The 11,272-nt window shown below is 34.0% G+C and overlaps 1 protein-coding gene across 1 annotated transcript; it reads left to right on the forward strand.

Annotated features, from left to right (window-relative positions):
• The first annotated feature begins 543 nt into the window (after window positions 1-543).
• LOC145737251 (sodium-dependent nutrient amino acid transporter 1-like) lies at window positions 544-10,458 on the forward strand. The gene is made up of 12 exons (XM_081991868.1): window positions 544-703; window positions 5,157-5,249; window positions 5,975-6,248; window positions 6,298-6,529; window positions 6,617-6,887; window positions 6,946-7,049; window positions 9,211-9,400; window positions 9,457-9,633; window positions 9,690-9,789; window positions 9,841-10,023; window positions 10,082-10,167; window positions 10,228-10,458. The coding sequence occupies exons 1-12, from the start codon at window positions 692-694 to the stop codon at window positions 10,372-10,374; spliced, it is 1,869 nt and encodes a 622-aa protein (XP_081847994.1). The 5' UTR covers window positions 544-691; the 3' UTR covers window positions 10,375-10,458.
• Window positions 10,459-11,272: the final 814 nt, after the last annotated feature.

Here is an 11,272-nt window from a genome sequence, read left to right on the forward strand (position 1 = left end):
ATGACTCGGCACAAAGGGTAATCCATTTTGATTGCCCAATCAATCAAAAAATCGTTTTGCAGACAAACATTGTCTTAACTACGTTTCTTGTAAAGTGTGCCACCTATTTCAAGGTGAAGGTTTTACAGTGAAGGTACGATTATCTCGACGTTATCATTTATTTAATACAAACCATAAATTCACTTAATTTTACAATAAAAGAGATTAAAAATGACAGCAATGCAAACTTGGTACTGTGGTGCAGTTTGTAGTTATTTCCGCTTTCAGTTTTTCGCTGAAATCATGAAATACTGAAAGCAGTCTTGATTCACTTACTAGGCACAACATTTCAGTTTACTTTCAGAAAAATTGCTGAATCTTTCTAGTTTACTCCACAACTGGCAGACGTCTATTTAAGATTAATTCCCAATAAAACGTTATAACAATAGGTGGTAACGTGTATTTATTATCCCTTTTACACACTCTAATTAGCTCGTCATATCCCCAAGACTTAAAAACGCGATAATAATTAATCGTAGCAAATAAATTGGCGGCGCTGAACACATTCTCCTTCTATGTAGGTGGATGAGCTTTATACTGTTCGCGTCTCTTTGCGAATGATCTACGGCCGCAGATCGCTGTGCAATTACCGTTTTCCATTTATGGATTTGACAGTTTTAGAGAGTGTTTAGTGTAGATTTCTTCCGCAAACATGGCATCTGAAGTAAGTACTCGTTCAGTGATTAACAAGAGTCCTAATTGTTGAAAACAGTCAGTGGGACTCAATAGAAGCATTGATTGAATGTGACAGAGGAAGCTGGTTTCTGTCACATTCTGCATATCAAATCCAAGTGTTTTCGAAAAATTATTTGTAGAAAAATAGTCATACGCTTAAATTTACAATTTTTTTAGTATATACTCTGTTCCGTATAAGAAGGACAGCTATAGAGATCTTGGAAAAACATACAAGTTTGGTCAAATAAAACAAAAAATGCGTATTCAAAAATATAATAACATAAAGTTTAGAAACCTCCGATTTTTTTAGTTTTTGAGATATTTTGAAAAGAGTTTTTTTTTTAATTTTTTTGATTTCAAGTTTTGTGACGTTAACTTAAAAGCTAGGCCAAGCCCAATGACACTTTTCTACAACTATTTGGACAATTTGTCTTTGTGGGAATTATGTTTTGGCACTCAGCCTTTTAATTCTGTATTCAACGACATATGACACCGGGCCCTACTCAAAAAGTGCACTTTCCGCACTTATTTTTCAAAAATGTACCTTTAAATCAAAAAACAATAACTGCCTATTTCATTTCTTAATTAACTTTAAATCATCTTTGCAAACAGAAATTTTTGTTTATAGTTTACTATACATTTTGGTTCAATTTAATGAAAATCGCCTTTTAACTGCCTGCCTGAACTCGCTTGGGAAACTGCACTATGGTGCTAGAAGTATACCACTTTCCGAACTTGTTACGTAAATAACTATTTTTAACCTTAAACTAGAAAAAAAGAAAAACAATTCAGTCATACACTAACAACAGTTTGCAGTAACAAGTTTTGAGATGGTTCTAAAAACTTTTGAAAGCTTCTAGACAACATTTTAGATTTACTATAGTGTTTTGGAAGCTTCTGAAATCTTTTTAGACTACTTTAGAAGCATTTAGGAGGTTTTAGGACAATGTAAAGAGCATATTAAAGGTTCGGGACTGCTTTAAAGGCATTCGGAAATTATTGGAAGCTTTTAAACTGTTCTAGAATCGTTTTTAGACAGTTTTGAAATCTGTTGAATGCTTCTAGACAAGTTGAGGAGCATTTGGAAGCTTTTGAAGTTTCTATAGTATTTTGGGAGCTTCTGAAATTTTTTTGGACTACTCTAGGAGCATTTAGGAGGTTTTAGGACAATGTAAAAAGCATATTAAAGGTTCTGGACTGCTTTAAAGGCATTCGGAAATTATTGGAAGCTTTTAAACTGTTCTAGAATCGTTTTTAGACAGTTTTGAAATCTGTTGAATGCTTCTAGACAAGTTGAGGAGCATTTGGAAGCTTTTGAAGTTTCTATAGTATTTTGGGAGCTTCTGAAATTTTTTTGGACTACTCTAGGAGCATTTAGGAGGTTTTAGGACAATGTAAAGAGCATATTAAAGGTTCTGGACTGCTTTAAAGGCATTCGGAAATTATTGGAAGTTTTTAAACTGTTCTAGAATCGTTTTTAGACAGTTTTGAAATCTGTTGAATACTTCTAGACAAGTTGAGGAGCATTTGGAAGCTTTTGAAGTTTCTATAGTATCTTGGGAGCTTCTGAAATTTTTTTGGACTACTCTAGGAGCATTTAGGAGGTTTTAGGACAATGTAAAGAGCATATTAAAGGTTCTGGACTGCTTTAAAGGCATTCGGAAATTATTGGAAGCTTTTAAACTGTTCTAGAATCGTTTTTAGACAGTTTTGAAATCTGTTGAATGCTTCTAGACAAGTTGAGGAGCATTTGGAAGATTTTGAAGTTTCTATAGTATTTTGGGAGCTTCTAAAATCTTTTTAGACTACTCTAGGAGCATTTAGGAGGTTTTAGGACAATGTAAAGAGCATATTAAAGGTTCTGGACTACTTTAAAGGCATTCGGAAATTATTGGAAGCTTTTAAACTGTTCTAGAATCGTTTTTAGACAGTTTTGAAATCTGTTGAATGCTTCTAGACAAGTTGAGGAGCATTTGGAAGCTTTTGAAGTTTCTATAGTATTTTGGGAGCTTCTGAAATTTTTTTGGACTACTCTAGGAGCATTTAGGAGGTTTTAGGACAATGTAAAGAGCATATTAAAGGTTCTGGACTGCTTTAAAGGCATTCGGAAATTATTGGAAGTTTTTAAACTGTTCTAGAATCGTTTTTAGACAGTTTTGAAATCTGTTGAATGCTTCTAGACAAGTTGAGGAGCATTTGGAAGCCTTTGAAGTTTCTATAGTATTTTGGGAGCTTCTGAAATCTTCGTGAGAATATTCAGGAGTTTCGTGAAGGTTTTAGGACAGTTGGAAAGAGCATACTGAAGCCTATTCTGAGATGCTTTAGATGATTATTTAGAATCGTTTTGAAATCTGTTGAAAGCTTCTAGACTGGTTGAAGAGCATTTGGAAGCTGTTAGACTGTTTCAGAAGCTTTTGGAAGCTTCCAGACCCTATTTTGAAAGGAAGTTTCTTATAGTATTTGAAAGCTTCTGAAATCTTGAAAATTCAAATGCGCAAAAAATACAATGCTGCCAGATCATGCAACAAAATCACTCAATAGTTTGATAAGTTGATTACATCTTATCTTGGTGACTTCCTGGAAATCTTGTTTTTCTTTTCAAAAATGTAATAATAAGTTGTAAATGCAAACTATAAAGCGAAACAACAAGATTTTCTAAATCGTAACAACAAACATGCATGCAAAAATTTCCTCAACAGTGTATAATAAAGCAATATTTAAATAACTATTTGATAAGCACTTGCATACCTACAACTACTACAAAAATTACACTACACGTAATAATGTCAGTTCTAAAATTTTTAGTAGATTGAATGATGTAGATGCAATGTAGATTAAGTAATTATAGGTTAAGTTGATCAAAAACACCGTTCAATTAGAAGACCCTTCCATGATATATTTGAGAAATCTGGCAACTTTGCCATGTAATTGCTTTTGTAAAGACGTTATACTTGAAATATGATAATAGACAACTACTATACTTTGACGTTACATATTTTGACTATATTTTGACGTTACAAGAACCTCCTAGCTTTCATAGGAACCAAGATAGGAGCTGTCAAATTGAGACATATCTCCATATCATCATTACCTTCTTTCATAATTTTTTTTATCTTCAATAACTTTAGGTGCTAAAGAAGATTTTTCAGACCCCCAGATTAGTGGTCCTTTTGCATAGTAAAGAGGTTAATTTTTAGTTTTTTCTTGACTAAGAAGATACTTATCAAAATCGCTTTTAACTCGCAATTACCAACAAATAACCAGTTCTTCCTCAACCAGTAATAAGTAACAATTACATGACGTCCATAAAATGCAATAGGAAATTATCTAAATTACACCTTCTTGAGTATTAGATTAACTACACGTGAATTCCCGCCACGTTTCTATTCGTTCTCTGTCATTTAAGTCTTTTACAACTTACTCACATTTTACGACAATGATTTATGTCTTGCGAGCGTCATCCCCAAAATATTAAAACGTTCTGGGTGCGCCCAAACCTTCATTTTTATCAAATCTAAGTACGGAAAAGCTCTGACGCAATTTCAATGTTCATAAATATCGACCTAGACATTAATAAGCTGAATTGCGAATCTCATCGTAACTCAACCAAACCAGATATCGCCATAAAGTCATTAGGGACGCTTTTAAAAGATTCCGATGTATTATATAGGTATCGTAAATGTTTATTATTAGGGTGCTATTAATATTGTTATTATTCAAAACAGAAACTAGTTAACAGTTGTCTGCGTGCAGGAAAAATGGAATAGGAAAACAAGGTTTTCATATACAGGGTGTCATTAAATTAGTGTCACAAATTGTAAGAAAAGGATAGTACATGTCAAAATATGAGAAAATGTGTTTATGGACATACCCTCTTAAATGTCCCTTCTTTGAGATACAAAAGTTGAAAATTGAAGACATCTCTGTTTTTTGTAACTTTAGCAGAAATAGTGTCCTTCTCCGTGTTTGTCTACTAATACTAATATGGCAACTTACTTATTTTAGCTTAATGCAACTTTGACACCCTGTATCTTAAAGGAGGGACATTTAAGACATTTTTAGAAACTTTTTTTCATATTTTTGAATCTTTCCTTAAAGTTTTTGACACCATTTCTGGAACATTCTGTGTACCTCAAGTATAAGGTTAGTCTGTTATAATAAACTAATAACTGATAAACGGAATGTATAAACTATAATCCGGCTGACCTTAGTGGAAATCTCAAATTAACAATCGACGTATCGGATTCACGCTGATAATCGAAAACGATGCGGTTTGATTTGCTTCCGAGAAAAACAAGGTAAAACGTGTATAATTTTGATAAATAATTCCCTAATCTGCGGTCTATTAATAGACAAAAAAAATGCAAAGAAAAAAACGCATTATGATTATAACACCACATGAATGGACGTATTTATTGAATTGAATAATATTTTAATTTCAGAAAAATGGTTTGGAAAATCCCGCTTTTGTTCCACCTGACGAACTAAAGGACACTAAAAGGAACAGCGCACCAAGTGAAAAAATTGTGGACGAAGTAAGTACACTACAATGAATCGTATATTGTCCATAACGGTATAGGAAAAATCAAACTAAATTACGATGACGTAACAGATTTTAACCGCGCTGACAGCAACAGTATAAAACGAGATGATCAAGATTAATTCCTCTGATGATTTATGACTTAAATTATGGAAATTTCAAAATTGTCAAGACAAGACAGGACATTTGCAAACCAAGGTTCCAGACCAAGATAGCAAATCGCTTCAGACACGACATTTGTCAGTCTAATCAAGAGGATATGACATCATTCACCAGGTGGTGATCACATGACCATTTCATCAGAAAATTTGATATCCTATGACAAATTGTAAAATTTCTCGTATGAAGCTGAAATTGTTCTCTCTGCTCACTTAGTTCCTACTGAATTTTGAACTTTCTATATCTGTATAGAGTGTTCTATTTATGAAGAAGAGTAAACCTCTGAAGAGCACGGTCCCCTGTGACGTAGTAAGAGACATTACAATTTTATAACGTATGTGGAAGTCTAAAGTCAGAAAGTAAAAATATCCTATTGGGCCAGCTCTTACTATTATTGTTGGAACAGGAACAGGATTGAACAACACAACGTTTAAATGGCATTTTTTCCAGCAAAAGACTTCCTAAACACGAAACGCACCTTATTATTGCAATATTTTTCTATGTAGATTTTGTCATACTTAATTATATCATCATACTTTATTATAACTCAAATTCAAATAGGTGAAAGATGATGATGACGATCAAGAAAATAGGGCTCAATGGGGCAACGGATTGGAGTTTCTTATGTCCTGTATCGCCATGTCAGTGGGGCTGGGTAACATTTGGCGGTTTCCGTTTACCGCCAAGGAAAACGGTGGCGGCGCCTTTCTCATCCCTTATCTGATCGTTCTGACTGTGATCGGCCGCCCTTTGTACTACATGGAAATGGCTCTCGGACAATTTTCCAGTCGCGGCAACGTCAAGATGTACGAAAAACTGTCACCGGTGCTGAAGAGTACGAGTTTCGATCCAATGTTACCGGATTTGTTACATTTTTTGTTTAGGTATAGGATTTGGGCAGTTGATCGGATCAACATGCGTAGCCACCTATTACTGTTGTCTTATGGCCATTACTTTGTACTATTTGATCCATTCGTTTACCGGCGATTTGCCATGGACCAGTTGCAATCCCGACTGGGATGAGTATGTGGAGCATCTTAATCGCACCTGCGTTTCCTCTTTGAATACCACGGCAAATGTTTCGAATGCCATAAGTTCTTCAGAACTTTGGTTTCGGTGAGTACGAGAATGTTTTACAATTATTTATACTATGAAACAAAAATAAATGTGCTTGTACTAAATAAAAACAAACAATTTTCCTAGAATCGAGGTTCTCCAGCAAACCGACGATATATCAGAAGGAATTGGTACTCCGCAATGGCAGTTAACGTTGTGCCTACTGGCTTCTTGGATTATTACCTTTTTGGTGTCGATCAAAGGTGTGAAAAGTTCCGGAAAAGCCTCCTATTTCCTAGCTTTGTTCCCCTACGTCATCATGATCACGTTGTTGATCAGGGCTGCCACCTTGGACGGAGCCGGAAATGGGATGTACTACTTTATCGAAACTGACTGGGCTAAACTTAAAGATGCTTCCGTCAGTAATCTGTTACACTATGCTTAGTGAAAAAAAACTAAATTTGGCAACGTTGTAGGTGTGGTATGCCGCCGTGACGCAATGTTTCTTCTCGCTGAACGTTGGATTTGGATCTATCATCATGTATTCCTCTTATAATCCTTTTAACCACGCTATCAACAGGCAAGTAATTACTTTTTAAAACGACTGCTTAATAATATGCCTATTACTCACTAGTTTTTAATAGATAATAACACCCATTATCTAACCGTGAGTAATGAGTGGTTCAGTCCACCAGCGGACCGTTGGAGCAATTTTGCTCAAGTTTGTAACAAGCACTTAAGAAATTCAAAAAATTCTCCGGACAAATTGAAAGTAGACTTGCAGACATGAAAAACTACTTTTTCTAAAAGTTTTGACTACAAATTTACACATTTAAACCTTGAAAATTGACTTGGACACTAAAAAGTGACTGAACCAATAAAAAGTGACATCAGAAGCTTAAAATTTACATTTGAAACAAGTTCTCATAATTTGAAGATAAACTTAAATATTTTAGTCATATTTAAGTTGTTTTACTTTGTTTTTCATTTTCTTAAAACTCTGGACTATTTTTAGTGCTTCAAAACTGCTTTCAGCTTGTAAACTCGAGTTTCAAGACCATCTTCACCAAGCTTATAACAATTTTTACATTTTTCATAGGCTTCAGTGCTAAAAATTCGAGCATTTCTTAAAAATCTAAGACTATCTTTTTTCAAGTTTTTGACTTATCAGGACTGAAAGCAAATTTGTACCCTGTCCATAGTCTTTAAAATGTCATTTCAAGCTTCTTCACTATTAATTTGACTTTTACACTCATCGGTGCAAAAAATTGTAACGTTTCTAAGAAATTCGGACTGTTTTTAGTGCTTTTAAGACAGAAAAATCGTGTTTAAGACAATCTATAATAGTAAAAGTAAAGTTTCAGACTCTTCAGTAATGAAAGTAAAAAAGTTTGGCACTAAATGTTAGGATATTAGTCTTGAAATCTAATTTTTAAAAATGAATTAGTCCGAAAATGTAATTTGGACTGTTTCGAGTGTTTAATTGAATTCTACACCATTTACACATGTAGTTTAGAAAGCGTCAGCCGAATTTTAGAAACCATAAGATGGATTTAAAAAATATCACTTGTATTTCAGAAAAGGTACTTTCAATTTTAGAATAATAACTTTGATTTTCGAAATTGCAATTTGTATTTCAGATTAGTCACTTGTATTATAGAAAAGAGCAGTTGGATTTTAGACGTGGTCATTTGTAATTTGGAAAATTAAAGTTGAGCCAAAAAAGTAAATAAGTAAAAAAAGTAAATAGTTTAACGAATATTTTTAATAACATTGTGGTTTAAGCAGTTCAATGAAAAATCGATTTATCTCGAAAACCGTTCATTTTATCGAAATAAAGGAAGAGTACAATTTTTCGATAAAAATGTCAAGAGTATCCATTAATGGCGTTTGCAGCTGAAAATAATGACAGCTGTCAAAGTTTAAGCAAATTGTGTCTTAGGTCCAGTTAGTTCCTGCCTTTCGAAGACGAGATACCTGCTTTTCATGTCAAATAGAAGGTCTCTTTCGATAAAACATTAAACCCAATAATCATTACAATATACAAAGTGTTTCAAAAGTTACGGCCAAAAACGTTAATTGGAAGACAGTTCTTTGGGGCTCAATATTTCCCTTAAGAGTGACTTAAAAAAAAAATTATATAAACAAATCGTATTATTTTGACCTCCCCTGCATGCCATCGAGAGATTGTCATATAGTTATGGGACACCCTGTATATTTTATTTAAATTAATACTCTCGATGGGCGGGTTTTTTTGCTTAAAGTGATATTTAAAAAAAACAATAAACTAATAACCACATAGAAACACAAAAAAATCTGAAATTGAAATAAGGCGTTCTAAAATACATGTGACGAATCTGAAATACAACTTACGTTTTCTAAAAACAAATTTACGATAATGAAATACAAGTTATAGATCCTGAAATCCAACTTATATTTTTAAAATCCAAGTGATATTTTCTAAACTACTATGTTATTATACTACTATGTTAACTTACTATGTGTAAATGGTGTAGACTTAATTTCAAACAATAGCAGGTGATGGCTATTGTTCGTCAAAAAAGTATAGTATTCTATCCGAATATGTAATGACTATTACTCACTTGATGATTTATAACCACTTTCCAACTCTCGCCTTCGTAAACTTCCGTATCTTCGTGAGTAATAGCTATCTTTACATATTCATTGTATAATAAACTGTTTCCAAGTGTCAGATTTTTACCAAACTGTTAATGTTATAGAGACGCTTTGATCGTCACCACTCTAGACACATTCACTTCCTTGTTATCCGGTTTGACTATTTTCGGGATACTTGGCAACCTGGCGTACGAGTTGGGTAGAGATCCGGCAGACGTGGTCGAAGGGGGAGGAACCGGGCTAGCATTTATTTCCTATCCAGAAGCTATAGCCAAATTTACCCACGTTCCATGGGTAAAAAAAACGATTTTAAAATTCCTGACACAAAAACGTAACCTTACTTTCTACAGCTATTCGCCATTTTGTTTTTCTTCATGCTGTTCGTACTTGGTGTGGGTAGTTTGGTGGCATTGCAAAGCTGTCTAAACACTGTCATCAAGGATTCTTTCTCTTTTATACCGTCCTGGGTGATTTCGATCTTCACTGCCAGTTCGATGTTTTTGATTGGGTTGATTTACGTCACTCCGGTAGGTGTAATGGTTTATTTATGGTAGAAATCGATTTAATGACGTCATTAATGCAGGGTGGACAGTACATGCTGGATCTGGTCGATCATTTCGGTGGAACGTTCATCATCTTCGTTTTCGCTATTTTGGAAGTGTTTGCTGTTGTTTATTTATACGGTAAGTTTTTGTTATTTTTATTGTCATTTAAAAATAAATGTGAATTAACAGGGTTGCAAAATTTCTGTCTGGATCTCGAATTTATGACCAAACACAAACCCGGATTGTATTGGAGGCTGTGCTGGGGACTCATCATGCCTGTACTGCTTGTAGTGATTTTCATCTACTTCGCTGCCACTCTGCCCGTACTGACTTATGGAATTCATGATTTCGCATATCCAAGTGGCGTTATGGGTAAGCGAAAAACACTACTGGAAATGCTGTTACTAAATGGTTGTTTTTAACATTCCAGCTTTTGGTTGGAGTATTTTGGGTGTGGGCGTCCTCCAGACCATATTCTGGGTCGGTTACTACTCGGTTTGGGACAAGGAAATTCCGGTATAAGCCCACAATTTGCGTTTAAACAATACGAATACTCATTAATGCTTTTTTGTCCAGATATTCTCCACAGAAACGTGGGGACCTGCTGGAAAAAAACGCACGCAACAGTGGAAAGACTACAAAGAAGCCGAAAAAAACTCACGCTTCGATCAAAGTGGAAACGCTTTTGTCAGATACTTCAGATATGTATTTTTAGGCCGTTAGGACACTTGTTTTTTTTATTTTTGTTAGGTTAAGGTTGTAATAAATTAACCTCCAACAATGTTGAAATTTGATGGGTATCATAGAGTTAATATCTATTATTTTCAAATTGGTGTAATGAAAACTAAAATGTTTCCAAACTTATTTTGCAAATCCCTATAAGGTTTGCAACGAATTCTAATTTGCGTGATTGATGCTCAATTACTGATTTTTTTAATAAAAGATTTTTATCAAAATTGTTGACATATTCGACTGCTTGACGTGCAAAAAAGAATTGTTTTCCGCACTTGTTAAGAAATTAACTATTTTCAACGCAGTTTCATATTGAATTCCGACCTCAAAATCATAAGGCTTATACAGAGTGTCCCACGACGAAAGACATCTATTGATATTGGAAAAAGTATAAATAGGAGAGTTTTGAAAATTTGGCAGGATACTAATGTCGGCATGCCCAATCTAACTAAAATATTTTCAAGATGGTTGCATTTCCGTTTATAACGGAAGTCGATCACAACTTTCTTATTTTAAATAGAACACCCTATATATTATTACATATTTGGATTCCTTACAAAATTCTGACCAACTTTTGTGTACAATACCCTATGCCTATCTCTAGCCGTTTTCGAAATATTTGATGTTTTTACAAAAAAGTGACAGTTGCAACGCTCAACATATTTTTGTACTCTGTCAAAACCGTATTTCATTTTTCACTGAAACTTTGGGTTATTGTAAATAAAGGATCGTTTTATTAAACTGAGGGTGCGTAATGAGTCATTTGTATACAGGGTCGTCAAAAAAAATCATAAACTTGCCACTAAAAAAAATGAAAAATCTCAAGTTTTTTAAATAGAAACCCACATTTTTTATGACGAAATCATTTTGAGCATTAAAAATTACTATA

This window comes from Ips typographus, linkage group LG1 (genome assembly GCF_016097725.1).
Source record: "Ips typographus isolate SLU linkage group LG1, UJ_Ityp_2.0, whole genome shotgun sequence".
Lineage (NCBI taxonomy): Eukaryota > Metazoa > Arthropoda > Insecta > Coleoptera > Curculionidae > Ips > Ips typographus.